Below are 21,250 nucleotides of genomic sequence, written 5' to 3' on the forward strand. Positions count from 1 at the left end.
GAACTTAGGGAAAGGACATGCATGCTGGTAAACAGCCATATAGCTCCATAATGTATAACATCCACACCACTCTTCCAAACACACACTACCAAGCCCATACCAGAACCAAAGAAGAAGAAATACTCCTACTTCCCTGATAAGATGCTCAAACTGGGGCTAACAGTCAAACACATCTCTGAGCATAACAGCAATAAGCTGTTTCAGATGTTTGATGGTAACTGAAGCATAAGAAAAGGTCTGGCAAGCAGCCCTGAAAGCAGAGTTCAAGGCTTAAAAAGCCATTTAGTCATTCTGTCCCCAGGTGAGCAAAGCCCAGGGCTCAGCCATTTTAATTCCAGCAAACTGCACAGCACTCTCTGCTCTTGTGTAGGTAGGGATTTCATCCCTTCCCAAAACAGGCAGTCACAGCTTTAAGAAAGAAAGAGACTAGGATCTGTACTGCCCATCATTTGTGGCTCCTGCCAACAGAGCTTTCCCTGTCACCTTGACCACAGAGAACAGCTAATGCCTGGTTGTGATCTCCTTGCTAGTCTATGGCCCCTCTGCAGCAGAAGCACTTATCTTCCTTCCTCTACAGTGACCACGTGAAAAAAGGCAGGACGGTTCAAGAAGAAACTGTATGAGACGGTTTAAGGTGCTCCTGTGGCAGGTCCTTTCCTCACAGACTGAGACTGCAGCTCTCTTCCACTCACTGTTTCAGCCCCCTGCCTACATATCAAACAGGGTTGCTTGCATTTTTCTTTTGTAAAGCAGGCAGGGCAACTCTGCAGCCAGAACAGAAGCCCCTTCTAAGCTTGCCCTCCAGTGAAAGGAAAGGTGCGGCTAGCCTTTTCTTTTTTTCCTTCTTCTTTTATTACATCCAGGCAGGTGAGGACAGAGACCAGACATTCAGGTTTGGCTCATACTTCTGTCACTTAGTAGTCTTGGGAGTGAGGGGAAGAAAAACACCATTTCCCTTTGAATTTCCATTTGTAACATGGGTAAGCAAGGTTGAATCAAACAGATTGTAATAGAGAAATGTATATTAGCAATCATACCTTAGAATAGTAGTTCTGGAGAGCTCTCAGTCTGGTGTGCTTACTGTGCTTTCTTAGTTTGCTGTCTCTGAATGGGCTTCTTCAGACTCCCTGGTGCAAATGTTTTAGCCCCTGATTGCTTTTGGCCAAAAGCCCTGGTTTACTACCCTAACCATTCCCACCTGTGTGGGTGTAGCGCTGTAGGGGGTTACCTCTGCCTGTCAGAGCCAACTCTGGATGCTTTGCTTGCATTGCTCTGGGATGTTATGCAGAGCTAGCTGTTGGAATGTACCATGCTTTTATTTTATAGTTCCAACAGCCAAGCACATGGTTCCCTGGAGCAACCAAGTCCCAAGCAGAGTAAAATCTAGCTCTCTGCAGGGTGAGCGTACAGCCAATCAATTGCAGATCTGTATTTCAAGGATGTGCTTAGCTAACAAAGCTGTTTCTGTTCATGCAGCATGGGAGTTTTATGTGCAAACAAACAGAGCAACTGTGTGCATTTCATTTGAATAATGGTATGATTGAATAATGGTGTTTAACCAAGAGTAGCAGCAAAAACTGAGGGCAGGGGGGAGCTTCTTTAGAAAACTACCCCCCAGTCTCTCATTGATTAATTGGGCCTTGGTCATGCCCAGCAAAACTCCTGGAAAAAAGAATCAGCGATAGAATAAAATCACAGAAATACAGTGGGGGGCAATATATCTTTAATTTTTTATTTTTTTTTTTAGTATTACAGCATATTCTTATAAAAAGGTGCAGATAAAAAGGACACTACAGGATTTGTACATTTAATTCATTTATAGTCTTAAATTGACCAAGAAATGAGGATACACCAAGGCATTACAGCAGCACAGCCTCACACAACCCTCCATGTGTGGGGAGCATCCTGCTTTCTAACTAAGTGTGTGGGAGGCTCTCAAAGTGAATAGCAAGTTTCAAGCTAAATCAACCCCGAAGGAGTGACAAGATCCTAAAAGGAGGAAGCATTCACCCATCCCGCTTCCTAAACTCCTGACATTTCATTTCAGAATTGTAAGCAATTTTAGAAAGTTTTTTTTAAGAGTTGGAGTAGAAGGATGTGTGATAGGCTGGGCATACAGGGTTTCAAAGATTAGCAATCTGGCTGCTGGCATAAACCCGTCTCACAATGTCCTTCATGAGATCAGTGGAACATCTTCTGGGTAACTCACCCTATGAGATTGTGGTGAGTTTAGGGTGAGATCCTACTCTGAGTTACATGGGTATAAAACCAGAGCAAACTGTACTGACTACACTGGAGTTGATCTAGATTATCAGTAACAGAGACAAAGCTGGCCTTAGAGATCTGTTGGGCATTTCTTCAGCAGTACATGTATTATGGCAGTGCTATCAGGTTTGCTCTGGAGAATTTTCAATAGATCATTATTACAAAAAAAAAAAAAAGCAAATGGGAACAAGACACCATAGCCCTGTTTTAGGCTGACAAACACAATCTGCTCTGCGAGTTATATTGAGCAAAATTTGGCCAACTTTGTTTTTTGTCATCATCCTCCCAAGGATTAAGTGACTTCTAAGTTCTATATTTGTACATGGTCAACTGTCTATGGCCACCCTAGACTGAATGCACCTGGTCTTACCTGATACTTGGGCACAAGCCAAGAAGTTGGGATCAAGTACTCGGTTAGTGTCAGCCCACAGAAACCAAATGAGTCAAAAGCCTTCATTCAGCCTCACTGATGTTGAGCCAATGAAGTGGAATAGAAAAAAAAATAATCAAACTGAACATTGGACTCAATAGGTGCCTAGAATCAATTCATAGCAGAAGCCGTCTGTTTCTGCAGAATTTAGATTTTTATTTTTTAAATAGTCCTTAAGGAAAGAAAACCTTGTAAATGTAGAAGAAAAGGAAATGCTGCCTCCTTGAGTCTGCAGATAAGAAGGAACAACAGCTTTAAAGGGTGAGAACTGTTCCAGTTCAATCTTAGCAATATGTTAACTCCAATAAGAACATAAAGAATAGTCTTGCTTTTGTAGAAATGCTCAACTCCTTTCAGATTATAGGCAGAATTTGGGAACGTGAGGTGAATGCTAGTAGCTTTTTACTCCTCTGTCCCACTACTCTGAGTCATGATTGGGATAAAGTAAAAAATGTGCAATAAAACATCATATGTATTGGTTTTAGAGATGACTGAAAAAAACATCACTGGGGACAGCCCACGCTTTCAGGGCAGCACGCTTCCCCCACCAATGCTGACTACACACAACCCCTGGCCTACCACAGCCTCTCCTGGAATAGTTAAACCAACTGTCTAGCCGGTGTAATGCCCTGGCACAGTCTCAATAGTCCTTTGCTGCAAGGCAGTGTATACATACAGACATAGCAAACTAAAATAAGGCAAAATAAATAGACGTGTCAGATTTACAAGTTCCCCTTAGAGATTCCTAAACCTTAATTATTTTTTAAACATTTAACCAAAAATAATAATAATAATAATAATAATAATAATAATAATAATAATAATAATAATAATAATAATAATAATAATAATAATAATAATAATAATAATAATAATAATAATAATACTAATAAACCCAACCCAGAAACAAAACTGCATACATCATGTACATCATGAACTGTAGAACTGATCTCCATTCCCCTCAAAGACATTTCTCCCATAGCCTCTCCCCATATAATCCAGCTCAAAGCATAAGCTTTCCTGAAAAAGAGGAAAGGTTCATTCAAAGAAGCTAACCCTAACAGAAATCTCCATCCCACACCTTTCCAGTAGGGCACCTCACCATCCTTCTCCCTTCCTCAGACACCATGAACACATTACAGAAATGCTTTTAAAAGGACACCCAAGTTGTCTTCCCCTTTGGGAAGTCTCTCACCCCAAAGCACTAGTCCTGCTGTTGCTGTTACAGGGATTTGGTGCTCAAAGCTTTTGTCTCCTGCAGGACAGGAGATGGCCTTTGTGCTCCTATGTCCTGGAGCAGCTTTAATGTCATTTTACCTCGTCTCTGGAAATTCTGCTTGTGATTGATGAGAACAGTGATGCGCGTAGAAGACAGAGAAGAAGAGTGAACTGACCAAGCACTTATGTTAGTATCTCTTCTATGGTCACCCTGATGCAACCTGCTAAACTCCAGTGGGTCACCCAGATGTAAGCAAAGGAAATCTTTGGGCCAGACTGGGAGGCAAAGAACTTAACATGGTCCTGTAGCAGACAGGCTCTGGACGGACTTGCCACAAGGGAAGTGAGGCAGTGTTATCCTGACTTGGATTAAAAATTTCTGTCATGCATCCACATAAGCTCTGCTAGTAGGAAGAAGTGAATTGGTAGATCTCCCCAGCCAGGGCTCTATTATGCCAGTCTACTTCACAGCCTGGGCTGGGAGGTCACAGCTGCCTGTTGGCAAGTTAGTTACCAGCTATGTTGTGCCACTGCTCCATAGTTCCTGCTTCCTGGGATCACTGTGAGCATTTATATGAGTATGATCTTGGAATTAGCCACATCTCTTCACTGGTTGGACTCTTTTGTTCCCCTGTCCACATTTCCTTATATACAGACTTCCTACCACTTTTCTTTCCCTGGGGCTCATTGGTGCAGAAGCAGCCTATTGTTAGCATCTCACTACGGGTGGCAAAAAGGCTTTTGGGAAAGTGGATAACAGGAGCTTCATATCTAGCCAGAGATGCCAAGCTCACTGCAGGAGGCACCAAGTTACAAGGAGATGGCTGTGCTAAAAAACAAGATTGCTTCGAAGTGGAGGGTGCTGGCTGCCCCCGACTCAAAGCTACACTCGTTTCCTCCACAAGGAGAAAACATCAATATAATTTTTCCAGGGAAGTGTTTTCTTGATTCATCGTGTCCATCAAATGAATGAGCTATACATCCTATAGGCATTGCTAATACTCTTCTTTGTTGCTGCTGGTTTCAGCCTATTAACTACCAGTGAATGCAAGGAAACAAGGAGATACATATCTATGCAGATGCTGCTCCCTATCTCCTTTCCAACCAGGATGCATCTGAAGAGCTGGGTACACCCTGCAAAGATTCTTGCCCAATTAGAGAGTGAAGTTAGAAAGGCCGGAGAGAACAGGGGCTGGACAGTAACTGAACAAGTTGGCAAAGAGGATTTTGAGTCTTAGATCTGGGTAGAGGACAAAAGAGATATTGCAGGTCTTGCTGGCTCCCTAGCAAGTGTAACATGCCTTGGTGACATTGAAGCTCTGCCCATACTGACTGTTTTGGGGAGCTCTTACCTCACTGTATCATGGCACAGCTCCATCAGTGCTAGCTCTAGCACCAGTGCCAGTGCAGATGGGTAAGTCTTAGTATAGGCAGCAAATGAGAGGAATTAGAAATACGAAATGCATCAGTCTTTGTGCCAGTCATCCCTGATGATATCCTGCATGTTGCTGGGGCACTATTAGGACAAAACCTTATTCGATTGAGGACAAGGAACAAGGCGTTTATCTTTCCTTACCTGCTTACTGTCTGCACTGGGCTGTGTAGGGATGATGTGGAGGAGAAGATGTACAGCTAGCACACTTCTGGTTCTAGAATCAGACAGGAACTTGGATCCAGCGGGCACATCTATATATGCACCCAACTGCGCAGTAACTGCCATTACTGTCCAGTCCCAGCGGCACAGGGGTTGTTTCCGACCCTACTGCACAACAGCAATAAGCTACTGTGTAGTAGCATTGGTGTCATGGTTCATGCCTGCTGATGCTACATCACTGTAGCAATGAGTTATGTCACTGTAGCTTGCTGCTATGATGTGCCCAGCAATATTAGAAGGCAAGTTCCAGAGTAGAGATAGCTGCTCCCCACCTTCCTTGTGGCAAGACACCCTTCATGCTGAGGACATGTTAACAGGCCTCATTACTTTCTGCTACCTATTCATGTGAGAAAATACTGCCAGTCTTTACTGACTCAAGGCAGTAATAACCAACTCCATCTCAGAGCCCTCTTCAAGAACACTTACCACAGAGTTCATGGTCAGAAAAGAGGAGTTAACAGTCCAAAGACTACTTAGGCATGGAGAAAGCAGCCATGAGCAAGTATCAGAAACTCAATTAAAAGGTTGTGATTCCTGACTGCAGAGAAAAATGAGCTGGAGTGGACAGAGAAAATGTATCTGGAGAGCTTTTCAATCAGCTACAATAATGTAGATCTACAGTTCATCCCAGGTCAGGGCTTATGACCCTTGTGTTTTGCGTGCTCATCTGGGAGTTGGCAAGATTTCAACAGTTGTCTTTAGCTCTCTCAACATAGCCTGTAGCATCCAGAATCACAACAGAGGTCTCTGCAGTACCTTGGGCTGGGCTGTTCCCATAACCTCCCTGGCTCTGCTTTTGCTACATTCACGGCTCAACAAGGTGAACTACAGTTTCAGAAAGTCTCACATAAGCCTGGGGTGACAATCACAGGATGTGGGGATACCGCCTTGTAGTTTCAAGGTTCTTTTCCTGGGCTGGATCTTCTTTGACACCACAACCACTTCTTTCTAAAACGGGTTAGTCTTGGACTGGAGGCCAAGCAGGTGCAACTCCAAAGAAGCCACAGAGTCAGATATTCTTCCACCAGGGCTGAAATCTAACTCCTTGGTGCTAAACCTGAATTCCTGGGTGGGTCCAAAAGCCAAAGAGATAAAACAGGAGCAAAATCCCAATATTTATAATCCTTAATCTCTAAACTCTAAGGAAGAGATTTTCTTTTAAATCAAAAACTAAACTCAACTGTACACCAATTTGGCACACATTATTACTGTCTCATATGGCTTACAACGTGTAGGTTATATGGCATGCTTTAAAAAGGGGGGCTGGGATATAGTACATCTCTAGTTTGGACAGCAGCAAGGAGCTTATTAATATCTTTTACAAATGATTTTTTTTTAAATCTATTTTGTAATTTAAAATAAAAATTGCTTATAAAAGGAGGGCTTTTTTCCTTAAACTTCCCCAAACCTGTATGAAAATACAAAGTCTCTCATCTAAAAGGTGCTTAAGTCTGCTGCAATGGGAATTTCTGCTAACTGCTAACCCCAGACAGGCAGGGGAATTATAATGGAGGAGAATGCACCCAGCTCTTGTAAGATACCAGCTCTTTACCACGAGTAGTAGACAAAGGCGCGGCAGACTGGAATGTCTAAATGAAGGAAATTCTGGGGCAGGAGACTCAAAATACAGTAAACAATAAAACACTACAGTTTAACATTTTTCTTTTTGCTTATCTCCATAGTTTATATAATTATTTAACTTGCAAGGTGTTCAGAAAACCACCACAGCTGGTTTCCACAATATTGTTTGAGCATAATACTGATCGGGCAGCGTGCATGGGGCAGGAAGTTCTGTTCTGCTGACTCAGTGCAGAGTCTGAGATTAAATGACATTCAGAGAAGAATCAAACCAAGAGTGAATAAAGTGACGAATGGAGCCTTTTTTTTTCTTTTTCTTCTTTTTTTTTTTTTTTTTTTTTTTTTTTTTTCTTTCTCTCAAAAAAAAAAAAAAAAAAATTTAATAAAAGAAAAAAAAAAAAAAAAAAGAAAAAAAAGGGGGAAGGGGGCCTTTTTTTTTTTTTTTTTTTTTTTTTTTTTTTTTTACTTCCATGGGATTCTTTCAAATTTCCTGCTGTTTGCTTTGATGCGTGTTTTGCCAAGAGCATATCCCCCTCTCATCTAGGATGCTTGCATGTAGTATCTAGATTCCACACGTTCCTTTCTTTCTTTTCTTCTTTCTCTCTCTAGCAAGATAACCAAAAGTTCATTTAAGGAAGACCAGATGAAAGAAACTGCAACAACCCGCACAATCTAGACTCGCTGCTAGAACCATGAAGGTGCACAGAAATATGAACACAACAGTAGGCTTCTTTCTTGGGCTTTTTAGGCTGTGTGCTTCACATGTTTTTTAATTAAAAAATATTTCCTATTAATTAATTGTAATCTCCAAAGGCCTCTGGGTCCATTTGACTCTGTACCCTCCTACTTGACATCTGCTTTGTTTATTGCCTCCTATGTTCACTCATCATCAGTGATCCGTCCCAAAGTGGAAAAGACACTGGGCAAACATGGATATCTTTGACATATATTATTAGGTTATGTGACTCTCAAGGGGGGTTGCAGAGAAAGCCAGGCTGTTAGATACAAGCTCTAGTTCTTCCCAGTATAGTTGTAGCTAGCTACATCTGTAGCTCGCATCAAATGGAAAACAATCTCTTTTCTCCTGCCAGGGACCTCATTTGATATATTTATTTATAATCTTATGAGGATGCCAGACAATTCCCAATTTCCATGTGGATGAACTAAGAAATTGATGCGAAAACAAGTGAAATGACGAGTATTGGATGGATATTTTCTGCCCACTATCTGGCAATGGCCACTGGCCCTAGGAGTGTCTGGATCTGTCCCCATCCAGCAGTGGCTTCGTTTTCTAGATGCCCATGTGGAGTTCCTTTTCTAGAACACTTGCTTCTCTCTTTCTCCCAACTTCTCATAGTCTAGAACATCCTTAAGCCTCAAAATCTTGAGCAGCTTCCAGGCAATGGCCTTTTAGCAAAAGAATCTGGATGAATTTTATAAATGGTGACTCTAGCCATTCCAATCAAGGAATTTCAAGCCAGGATTCCTCCATCTTGCTTCTGAAAATTCTCTCTCCCCTTTGAGAATCACTTTGCTTTGGATATTAATGGCCACCAAAAAAAAATAATAAAAAATAAAATATATATATATATATGTACACAGTACATGAGATCTAAAGCATTTTTCTGGCTCTAGTGAATGGCTTGTTATAAATCCAGTTCTAGAACGAAACTGCAAAACTCTAGAACCACTCCATGACAAGCTCCCAAAGGGTGATCCAGATCTTGAAGAAGCAGCAGGCAGATTCAGAGCCAGCCTGAGTCTTGATGATTCTCAGTGGGATGGAGAACAGAGCTATTTTTTCCTTTGGCACACAGCAAATCATCCTCCCCGAGCTGCTAAGCAGTCCCCAAGGGCCCAAGTACTTCCTGTCATCTCCACTGGGCCTTTGTTGTGGTTGGAGGCAGAACTCCCAGAAGCAAATCTGTCAGCTCCAAACTGCCCAGTCAAAACCCCTCCTGGCTCCAGGGAGGCACTTTTACAAATGAAGAGCACAGAGGAGGGAAGGGAAGAAAGCTGATCATGAGAAGGTACCATCTATAGCTGCAGGCTGGATATTCATTGGGACAGCTGTCAGCCAAATGCCATCATACCCATTCACCTTCCTTGTACTGCTCTTCGTCATCATCTTTTGGCTGATTATTTTTCTTCCTCCTTCCCTTTACAGTTAATAATTTAGCTTTGTCACTGCCCGCTCCCGGCTCGTCTCCAAGGCCTGGTTCCCTGAACGCTTGCGGTTGCGCTTCAGCTTGGATAAGTCTTTGTCAAAGACCTCGCCTGACCTCAGGGCTGATACCAAGTCATCAAACTCTCCACTCTCCTCAGAGATGCTGCCAGCCTTTGCTTTCTTTTGTCGTCTCTCTTTCTCCCTTTGCTCTTTCAGCTGTTGAGAAAGACACATAGATTTAGGCTTCTCAGCGGGTGGAGAGAATGTTACATTATTAAGAAATACAGTTATAAAAGCACTAAGGGAAGAGTCCATTTCACCTTTCAGGCATCTATAGAAGTATTTATGTACCTAATATCCCATGTAATCCTATTCCATTTTGCTCAGGCCTCCAAAAAATAGTTAACACCAAAGATGGGTGGGCTCCCATCTTCCTCACTGATTTTTGTGACTCGAGTCTTACAGATAAAATGAAAGCATACTACCAAAAGCAGATGCATTAGCAGTTTTATGGCGACTCAAGCAAAAGGGGGATAAGATTTAAATAAGAGACTTAGAAGCCTAAAGCGACGCAATGATGTCTAGTAGGCAGAATATGATCTGTCCCTAAAATACCACAGGGATTGGCACGGTGTGAAAAAAAAAACAGATTAGTGAGGCTTCAGTCAAATTAACACAATCCCACAGGAGAGATGGAGGCATACTAGATGACCTTGTGAGGTCCCTTCCAGCCCTACTTTCCTATGATCCTATAAGAGACCCCCCATGACCCCACTTCCTAAGGGGTGGACATGTGCAAATATGTGTGTATGTGTATGTGTTTCTGAGCAAGAAAGGTAGGAAGTGCTAGGACAAGGAGTTGGTAGAGCCTTGTGTCAATCCCATCAGCTCATATGCTGAACCCAGCATAAAAGCGGAAGTAATTTTCAGGGATGTAAATTAGTTCACCCCTGAAGGAAAGGAAAATACAAATTAGGAAGAATAGGTTGGATGAATGGACTGTAAGGTGGATAGAAAAATGGCTGGATTGTCAGATTCAAAGGATAATAATCAATGGCTCGATATCTAGTTGGCAGCCAGGATCAAATGGAGTGGGCCCAGAGGTCAGTCCTGGAGCCGGTTTTGTTCAATATCTTTATCAACGACCTGGAAGATAAGATGGAGTGCACCCTCAGCAAGTTTGCAGACAACACCAAGCTGGAAGGGGTAGCAGATATCCTGAAAGGTAAGGCTAGGATTAAGAGTGACCTAGACAAATTGGAGGATTGGACCAAAATAAATCTCACAAGATTCAATAAGGACAAGTGCAAAGTCCTGCACTGAGGAGGGAACAATCCCATGTACCAGTGCAGGCTAGGGACTAATTGGTTAAGTAGCAGCTCTGCAAAAAAGACCTGGGGTTACAGTGGACAATAAGCTGGCTGTGTGCACTCTTGTTGCAAAGAAGGCTAACAGCATACTGGGCTGTATTAGTAGGAGCATTGCTGGCAGGCTGAGGAAGGTGATTCTTCCCCTCTATTCAGGACTGGTGAGGATACATCCGGAGTACTGTGTCCAGTTTTAGGCTCCCACTACAGAAAGGATGTGGACAAATTGGAGAGAGTCCAGTGGAGGGCAAAGAAAATGGTTAGGAGGCTGGGGAACATGACTTCTGAGGAGAGGCTGAGGGAACTGGGTTTATTTATTCTGGAGAAGAGAAGACTGAGGCGGGTTTAATAGCAGCCTTTAACTACCTGAAGGGGGTTTACAAAGAGGATGGAGCTGGACTGTTCTCAGTGGTAACAGATGACAGAACAAGGAGTGACAGTCTCAAGTTGCAGCAAAGGAAGTTTAAGTTAGATGTAAGGAAAAATTCTCTCACTAGGAGGGTAGTAAAACACTGGAACAGGTTACCCAGGGAGGTTGTAGAATATCAAGCCTTGAAGGTTTTCAAGATCCAGCTAGAAAAACCTTGGCTGGGATGCTGTAGTTTGGGAGGGTCCTACTTTGAGCAGGGGATTGGTCTAGATGATCTCCTGAGGTCCCTTCCAACCCTAATTTTCTATGGGCACCTATACATGAGTGCAGAGGCTGCTCCAACATGCTGGAATTCCAGCATGTCGGACCAGACTCAATTATATAGCCCCCCCCAAGCTCCCCAGTATTGCCCTTGCTAGTGGGAGGGCACTTCTCTCTGCTCCCACCCCCTGCCAGGAAGAGGCTGATGCAGCCTCCTGCCCTCACCCCACGCACAAATCCAGGGAGGGCACATGTTTCCCATGCCTCCCCCAGGGTGCATGCAGCACCGAGGAGCTACTCCCCCTTCTTACCTCACCTCCCCACACCTCCTGGATAAGCCACTCGCAGCTCCATCCCACTCCCAGCCACAGGATCCTATTCAGTACCCTGGCTGGGCAGTGCCTGCCACTGCCCCAGTCCCTCCCTCACCATGGGGGCCTCAACTGCTCCCCCCCATGCCCCTTCCATCCCCTACGCTCCTTCCCACCCCCTGCCCACAGACTTACTTGCAGGGCACTGGCTGCTTGACTGTGCTCCTGGCCAAGTGCACGGCAGCACCTTTAATTTTGCAGGTTCCCCTGCCCCCCACCCCCCAATTGGTGGAGGGGCCACACTTGCAGCTTGCTCCTCAGCATGGAAGCAAAAGCCACAGTTTTAAACTTGGCACCTTTTTTGTCTCCCCACTACCGATTGGCTGAGGGGCTCCAGCAGCCAAGCTGCTTGCTGCCCACCAGTGAGGAGACAAAAACGGTATCAGGTTTAAAACCACGGCTTCCACTTTGCTTCTGATGAGGAGTGAGCTGCAAGCACAGTCCCTGATGAGCAGGGGCTCCTGGACCCTGGCCCCGCTGGCTCATGCATTAATCTGCCTATGTGCATTTAATAAGAGCAGCTCTTGGAGTTGCTCTACTTAATGCACCACTGCCCCCTACCCCCAGAGCACGTGTATAAGTGTCTTATGATTCTAGATTGTGAGGCAGGCTACATCTAGGTAGTTTTGGGACTGCCAGCATTGTGGCCATAACCACATGGAGCTGAGCATAGACTCACTGCCCCAGAATTTACCTAGCTTCTCAGACAGGTTCTACAGTCCATGCTGAGCTCTGCACTGGCACGGGCACACCGATGCACGGTTCCCAAGCCAGCTAATGTAAAGCTAGCTCAGGTATACCTACATGAGCTGCAGTTCCTGCAAAGAGTGTCTTGTAGTCCTACAGGGTCCTAATCTAGTTTGTCTGGCTGTTGGGAAATGGGACAGTAGTAGCTCTGTGCTGCCCCTTATTCAGACCAGCTTGGCATCTAGCTTAGAGATGAAAAGGGGAGGGGAGAAGTGTCAGACTGATGTAGTTTAGGTCACAGATGAAGTAGGCTGGAGTGTTCAGGGTGCACTGATTAGTACTTTGTGCCATTCAGTCAGTTTGGATTTGGATGAGTCAGTCTCTAACAGTTTTGAGACCGCAGAGGAAACAGTGGGAGCCAGTGCCCAATCCAGAAAAAGAAACTCATAAGAAAAAGAAAGGGAAATGTACTGGTCCAGCTGCCCCAGCTGAGTGAGATATAGAAAGTAAAGAACTGATATTGATGACAAAAACAGCAGCCAATGTTTTAAAATGTATCAGCTAGTAACATCCCTCAATGGGATGAACTTGCTTTGCTGGAGCTACAGCAAGGATGAGTTTGGCTGTGTGAGCTTTTCTAGATAATGCTCATTTGAACTGTCCAGGGCAGGCTGACTCCAAGAGTTAGTGGCAGTGCACAGATGCCCCAATGTGCACAGATGCCTCCCAAAAGCTGTTCTCTTGCGCTGTACATCAGCTCCCGGGATGCATGAAGAGCACCTACATACATCAACTACAAGCCTTTTCTGGGTGAACAAAGGGATGTGAAAGGTTCCTATTCAGTATCTGTTCCCGGAAGGGTGGGTCAGGCTGATAAAAGCCACTGAGGACAGGGAAAGCAGGGCAAAAGTTTTGTATTTTGAAGAGGAGGGCGAGAGGGAGTGAGAAATCCCTGCCAGGTTTCAATGTAGGTTTCTCCTCCTCCCAGCCACACAAGAAATATTTTTCAATCATGTTCCACAATGTTTCTTGCTCCTCCAGTCCTTACCAGACACAGTTCTCCCAGTGTCCCCCAGATCTGACTTGTCCCCTCCTTAATTGTTCCAGTATTACCTTACCTCACCCCCAGCTATGCTACTGAAGCTAAGCTACTGAATCTCAGTCTAGACCTGTGTAGTGCCCTTCCCCTCCTGGCTTCCACTGCTAGCACTGTTGTTGATGCCCCTCAGTCCTGACTGTCAGCCCAATTCCCGTGTTCCATTATTGCAGTCCTAAGATCCTTAATTCCTACTCTGCTGATGCCCTTTAATAAGGATCTGTAGTGCTGCCAGATTCCAGTCTAATCTGGACCTGCCATACCCACCCCTTTGCTATGGAGCATTGGTGAACCAGTCCCATCCAAGTCCTGACATTTTGAATCCCTGAGTACAGAGACTTCAAGGACACTGCTAAAACCCGGGAGATTCCTTATAAATACTCTTCTCCCCTTTTGAATGAAGCAAAGTAGGGTGCGCTCCGAAAATAAAGTTTTAAAGCAGAGATCATCCTGTGCAAGGCCAGGGGGGTTGATAGCTGCTGGGGTTAAAGTGCTGGCAGCGTGAAAGGAGATGGAGGAATGCTGAGCTGGTCTCAGGCCTTGGGGCAGTCTGAGGTTGGGGAGGGAGGGTGGCTCACAGGAAACCCTTGGGACCCACCCATCAGAGTTCCAGTGAAAAAACATCAGTTCACATCAGATGCACACAAGTTTTCCCTGCCTTGTCGAGGGCCAAATGCAGCCTCAGTAACCAAAGCAGCAAAGGCAGCCAATGAGAAATACTGCCAGTGTCTGCATGGCAGACGCTAGTTCATTCACTGTGCCACAATGCACTGACAGGCGACAGGCACAGAATGGATGATAATAGAGTCTGAATGGAAACAACCCAGCTGGCAGGACACAAGGAAATCTGGCTCCAAGACCTTCCGAACAAAAATATCAGCCCTCAAGCAGAAGGACATGCCGTGCTGCAGGGGTGGCAGTCCGGGACAGGGAAGGCAGGCAAGGGGCAAGGAAGGCAACTAACTGCGGTATGGGAAAATCAGGAGCAGAGTATGGCACATGAGTGCAGGGAAGCTGTTGTTGAAGGCCAGAGTAGTGTGGTTTGAAGAGAACCCCATTGACAAGACAAGACAACAGGACCCTTTTTGGGGGCAGAAGGATGCAGGTGCACTGGGGCTTGGGACAGAAAGTCTTACTTGGTCCTGCTCCATTCTGACTCGTGTGCTAAGAAGTTCAAGGCAACCAAAATATGTTCACGCTAAATAAGAACTCTGCAGGGGTAATACAAAGACTACAATGGGAGGGGAAATTGCCCAGTTAAACCGGATTTAAGCAGGAGGAGGGAGAGTTAGGACAGGCCACTGGGAAGATGCAAAACTAGGGGTAGCAAAAAGATAGCATGTTCTGCCAAGAGGCAGGAGAGAGAGAAAAAGTGACTGTGAAACAGTGACGGGGCAGAACATGAGCAGTAAGGTTATCCCCTTAAGCCCTTGTTCTCCCAAGACACAAAAAAGTCACTCCCTTCCCCTTCTCACCCCTGCACCCTCACCATGGCCTCCATGCGTGCCCTGCGCTCCTCCTCTTCTTTCTTCTTCCTCATATTCTCCAGATCTTGCTTGGCCTCCAAGAATGACTGCAGGAAGGTGTCGAAGATGCCAAAAAATTCATCTGGCTGCATCTTGCCTTCGTTCTCTCCGAAATGCTTCAGCGCCTTGGCGTACTATCGGGGGGGGAGGAGGAAGACAAAGTGAGTACAACAGTTAGACAGGCGGACAAGGAGATAAAGCCTCAGAGTGATTATGCACATAACTCTCTAGTTCAGAGAAAACATGCCCTGATAATCCTATCAACTAAGGAAAGAAGTTGCTCCTTTAACTGTCCACTTGGCTTACGCAGGGGGATCTGGAGGGTGTCAGTGAAGCAGCAATGCCAAAAAACATGGCCAGTGTCTGGGCCATGGAGTCATTCCAAGAGGAACTAGCCAGCCACAACACAGCAGCAGCACTGAGCCAGCTTGGGGACAGAAAAGCATCCAGCCAGTGAGAAGCTGCTAGCTAAGGGATGACTGCCAAACCCTGTTTGCTTTCTCTCTCATCTCTCCCCTCTGGGTCAATTGCTAGTATGGCTGGGGTTAAGGGACTCCTCCAATAGCACTGCAGTCTGTTCTGCCTTAGGTCTTTTCCTTTGTAATCTGTCACCATGGAGATCCCTGAGCCAATATAAAAGGGTGTTGCCTGGGAGAGATGAGACCATGGGCAGACATGGCATGAGAGAGGGAGCAAGGAAAGCAGCCAGTGCTCCCAGGCAAACTTAAAAGAGAGCGGAAAGATCACAAGTGGCCTTTATTTCACCAGGCAAATGCTAAGGCTATAAGGAAGTGTTTGGTTGCTGCCAACTGGCAGGACTTCAGTCACAAGCTGGCCTATATCTGGATATGGTAAATTCACAGCAGAGCCTGGCTCTCTGTCATCAGTCCTGCAGCTTGGGTGCATGCACACACACACACACACACACACACACACACACACACCCTACGTACTGTTGCCAGTACGCACATGCACACACACACAGATCGATAATGGCAAAAATGAGCTGGCATGGGGGAGGTGGAGATCTATTCCTATTCCAAACTTTCTCACGAAATGCATGGATCCACCTCTGCCCATAACTACAGATGCATCCACAAATTCATATATGCCACACACATTGTCAACAATACATCCATGTGCTCTCTTACATACTCAACCACTTTCATGGGGTCTGTACATGCTTCCCCCACTCCATACTATCAAAAGATGTCTGTGAACATACACACTAGGACTTTCACTCATTCACGTCGATATACATGCACACACTTTTATCCAGGTTCATAGCCTACTTCAGAAATACACTAGCTATCAAGCTGCACCTTGACTTCCCACAGGCTATGGATTCCCATCCTTTGGTGATTGTAAAGCATCTTGGATGTGCCCCAAGGTAATATAAGTAGGAGCTTCCATGTCCAGAGGGGTAACAAAACAGCTTTCCATTTCTCATTGGATGCTTTTACAGAACATGAAATGCCCCAGGACCTGTGGGGCTCAGATCCCAAACAGAAAATGAATGAAGGGCCCAGAATCAGAAACCATTCAATCTCTGACAGCTGCCTCAGATACAGCATAAGGGACACCATCCAATCCATGAGAAGTGAAAGAAATCCTGTAATAGTGGGCTGCTTTCTAGCACTGCCAGGGAAACTGCAGTTCTCTTCTCTTTTAGTCTCCCTGCCAGGCCCACAAAGCAGTTTTCAGCAACAGATTCTTTTTTTTTTCTGTTCAGGATTGCTCTCTCAGCCAGAAGGAAACAAACAAAGAAATCCAAAGTAGCTGAAATGAAATAAAATTTTCTGGAAGAAATGCAAATTGCTTTGAGCCATTAAACATGGCAGGAGTTGAAAAGGAAGCACAGAAGCAGCGGAAGAAAAATCATGAAGATTTCAGGATGTAACAACTGTCTGGCAAAAGATGCCTGTTTTGTTGAGTCTACCTTTTTTTGACACTTTTAAACATTACAAATATATATACATACATGTATGTATGGTCTTTATTTTACCACATATATTTTCCTAAACACATATATGCAGGCATGCACACATTCACACATACATACATAGCCCTTACATATCTAGGAAAACACAGTAGATTATAAATGATTTCCTTTGGCAGGACAGATTGGTGGCTCCAAGCCTTTCCTAGAGAGACATGACAGAGATTGCCTATACAAAGCTGGCTAGACAGTAGCACCTGAAAAAAAGATCCCTTTAGATAGTTCTTCCTTTAAACTACTAGGAGCCAAATGATTAAACAGAAACAAAAAGAAAAGAGACTTCCACAGTGCATAGACACTGCCATTTCTTCCAGAACAAAGAGCATGGAACATTTTCTGACTATGTGGCACAGACTTATTTGGAGATTCACTTTCCATTGAACTTATTCCTGTGGTTTGCTGAGAACTGAAAAATGTCACAAATCAGAAGCAGTGACATTCTTTTCCCAACATAATGCGGACAAAAATTGTCACAGTTTCATTCTGAACAATTTCCTGCCCCTTTGAATTGCCACAAAATTTCTCAGACTGATTTATTTACTCAAAGGCAGGCCATAATCCAGATTCTGAACTGCATGTCTTTCTCTTAATAGCTCACAAAGGGTTAGAAGCACAACTGCTTCCATTTAAAAGAATGGCTCCTTTAGCTCAAGTGATAGAAACTCATCCTTTAAGCACGAGAGGTCTTCATTCAAGGTCCTGGTGAGAGCCTGTAATAGGAAGGCAGTATATATTGTCACAAACAGCTTTGGTCACAAGGGTTCTCACCAGTACAGATGGTAGAACCACTAGAGCTGAATTGGAAGGAATTTCTCCATTGCTCTGTTATAAAGCATTGCAAGGGGGAGTGAGATAGTGGAGAGATACCAGCCTGGTTCAAGGCCATGGATGGGCAGTCCAGGCACTTATACACAGCCATAGGCTCAGAATTTGTAAATATTTTCCAGTCCGTCTGCTAGGACTCTCAAAAACGTGGTCCTTCCCTGGGCCTCTTGGATGCTGCATAGACGCAACTTGTGTATAACTCCCAAATAATACTTGTAATATTACGACAAGGGGGAGAGGGAGGAGCCTATACAGGCACACATAGGCACACACCCAAATGTCCTGACTGCCATTGCCCAACACCTACCAAGCCCCAGCTGCTTGTGTCACACCAGCAGACATACGTGGGCCATCATACCTCCAACTGGGTCTACCAGAGTTCCACCACCTCAAAAGCACAACATCCTTTAAAGGGAAAGATGGGCAGAGCCAGGAACATAACTTCTATCTTAAGAAGCCCTCCAGTCTAAGCTCCCTGTAACAACTTGGGATTTCCCAATCTGAAAAGCAGAATAATGTACAAACTTCAAGGAAATGAAAAGTACCAAGATAATCATAAAAGAAGCAAAAGTGGGGATCTTCTCATTAAACATTTTCTCTATGCTCCCATTCAGAACCAGTTAAGGTAGAGGAATGCAAAGTAGAGGGCATATCCCAAAACTGTCACCACAGTGTCCTTGTGCTGGTCATTTTCCCTGCCTGTACTTTTGTTTTCCCATCTGTTAAGTAGAGACTATGTTGTTTCTCTGGTACCTGACATGGGAACTATTAGGATTAAAATATTTTAAAATTCTAACATCTGCCAGAGCTGAATGGCCCATCACACTAGTTTGGTTAAGGCACTCTGGTTTCTAGAGGCAGCATTACACAAGTGAGTGATGTGGCCAGCATCACAACCAGCTGTCTTTGACTCCTCAACCTGAAAGACCAGTTGGGTCAAACAGGGCCAGCCTTTGTCTCAAATCCTGAACAAAGCTTGAATCATGCCTCTGATTCTGTAACAAGGGACCTTCACAGTTTTACCATGTATGGGTAAGTTAGTTAACATTTGTAGAGCACAATGTAAGTACAAGGTCTCTTTGTACAGGATGCCATATGCTATTTGCATATCATTTAATTTCCAACATGCCCCTTCCTCTGCTTCCCAACTGTGCCAGTTTTGTCATGTGTTTCTCTAAACAGATTGTCTCTGGGGCACACATTATCCTGTAGGCACATTATCCTCCCAGCTGCCCAGCCTCCAGCACATGAACAGCATGTGATGCACCTCCACTGAGTATGTCTTAATAGCAGCTTTGTAGTATTAACTAGTCAGGGTCATGTGCTGTGATTACCACCACCTCAGTGCACCTCCTTGTCAAAGCAGAAATTTGGGATTGCACTGCTTATTCTTGGCTGGCTGCCCATTAACAGTAAGTAAGTGCTTGTCACACTGAGCCTGCAGCATGCTCCAGGACTGCCACAAATCTTTACAAAACTGTTGGCCATCCAAAAAACAACATGTTCTTCTTATTTAAGATTAAATTATACTTGGTGTAGGCCAAGCTCCATACTGTCAGAGATCCTTCTGCTGGGTTTCATGCCTCTTTCTGTCAATCCCAATCCACATCTTGGAGACATTCAAAGAAGTTACTGTGGACTGTCTGTTATAACCATCTCCTTCATTCAGTCCCCTGGACAGTGAGGCTTAAATTATTTTGCCTTGAACCTCATCTCCCCTATTAATAGATGAAGCGGGTGCATTTCTCACCTTCATCATCACATATAGGCTAGCCTGTCATACAGCCTTCATCATCTGGACCTTGTTTTTCACAGCAAATTGCAAGTTCTCTGTAGGCATGATGCTGTACATGTTACAGACACAAATAGTTTGATTGATCCTAGACTGCTTCCACTAACAATCTTGGCAGACCTTGTAACTTAAGCAACATCAGCTCTGGTCATCTGAACAAGAGATATCTGCAAGAAAGCCAGAGTACTCCAGGCAGTAATGGTAACTATGCAGGAGGTGGCATCTTTCATTCCAGATCAATACTTAATATGTTGTGGTGTAGGAGGGTGCAGTGCTTCTAGGGATGATCTCTTTGGGAGTAGAATACAAACACAAACTCTTTGAGCAAAGGTAATCACAAAGCAGATTGCTTAATTGGCTGAATGTACGGAAAGTAAAATATAACTCACCAAACAGGAAATATACCAAGGAATCTGATCCCTGCCACCGATTCTGTGACCTAGTGCAAGTCACCTAACTTTTCAATGACTCAGACTTGCCATCTGTTAACAATAGTTCTTATGGCATTCTCTTTTGTAAATCACTTTGAAATCCACAGATGAAATTCATTATGCAAGTGCAAAAGTATTTTATTATGTTGTGATGTTCTTTAATGTCAAGTACTGGAACATGGCCTGAAACTTGTTTACTGCTGAGGATGTTTGGGGAAAGATACATGCACAAAGAGAGATGGAAAATGTGCCTCAGTTTCTCCTGCCTTGCAACTGAAGATGGTTTTGCAATTCTCACTTAAATAAATTCAGGCTCACAAGTTATCACTCCTCCATTTCGTAATATAGCAGGTCTATAACTCTGCAACTCTCCTTCCTCTGCCAAACTTTCCACTGAGCTCCTTCTTTTGCCAAAGCAAATAGTTTAGCCAGTTATTTATTTTAAAAAGTTGTTTCCACAAGAAGATGGAAAACATGAGAGAGGCACACACTCACCACTACGCCCATCAGCAAAATATTAAGCGGTAGCAAAGACCCCTTTGGAACAGCCAGAACAGGGCCCCATGCACAAGGCAAAACAGCAATGAGGAAAATTATCTTGCTGTCTCTGACCATTATTAACAGACAAGTAAAGAGAAAAGTGAATTACTTCACCTCTCCTGATCAAGTCTTCCCTAGTCAAGTAATAACCAAAGCAATTGCAATGAAAGTTCCAATTCTCTGACAATTCAATTCAAATAAATAATTATTCTCCTCTTCATGGGCTTGGTCTCATTCAAGCAGCTGAAAGGCTCCACCAGATTTTAACAGGGGTTGGATCAACCCCTTCTGTCTTCTTGAGCTCCCTCCATGGTGGCCAATGGCATGCCTAATCACATGGCACAGACACCATAAGCATTCAACAGATTAGATAATGGCTTGCACTTAGGCATCTGCAATTCCACTCTAGCATATGGAGGTAAGTAATTTACTTGCTGAATGGATCTGTTTGCAGTGGCAGGCTTCAGCATCTGTCTATGACACTTGGAATGTGCTCTTGCTCAAGTCCACCATATTCCAATAGTCTTAGCAACTGGCAAAACAAACAAGTTCCAAAACACCCATGGGCGCATCCAGATGAGTGTGCATGTACAGTGTGGCTGTGCCGCAGACCTATCTGCAGTACCACACACTGCACATGCAGGCATTCCCCATGCTAATTTGCAGGGGGTTG

General features: G+C 44.3%; 1 protein-coding gene across 3 annotated transcripts in view; it reads right to left on the bottom strand.

The window, feature by feature from the left end:
• Positions 1-7,574: 7,574 nt before the first annotated feature.
• Positions 7,575-21,250, bottom strand: part of DAAM2 (dishevelled associated activator of morphogenesis 2) — a 369,263-nt gene continuing 355,587 nt past the window's right edge. For all 3 annotated transcript variants that reach the window (XM_019527242.1, XM_019527244.1, XM_019527243.1), the window contains 2 exons: positions 14,954-15,124; positions 7,575-9,528 (listed from right to left, as the gene is read on the bottom strand). In XM_019527242.1, coding sequence (XP_019382787.1) covers positions 9,313-9,528; positions 14,954-15,124 — 387 coding nt within the window. In that variant the 3' untranslated portion in view covers positions 7,575-9,312. The remainder of the gene's footprint in view (positions 9,529-14,953; positions 15,125-21,250) is intronic.

This window comes from Gavialis gangeticus, unplaced genomic scaffold (genome assembly GCF_001723915.1).
Source record: "Gavialis gangeticus isolate Ggan-Ray unplaced genomic scaffold, GavGan_comp1, whole genome shotgun sequence".
NCBI lineage: Eukaryota > Metazoa > Chordata > Crocodylia > Gavialidae > Gavialis > Gavialis gangeticus.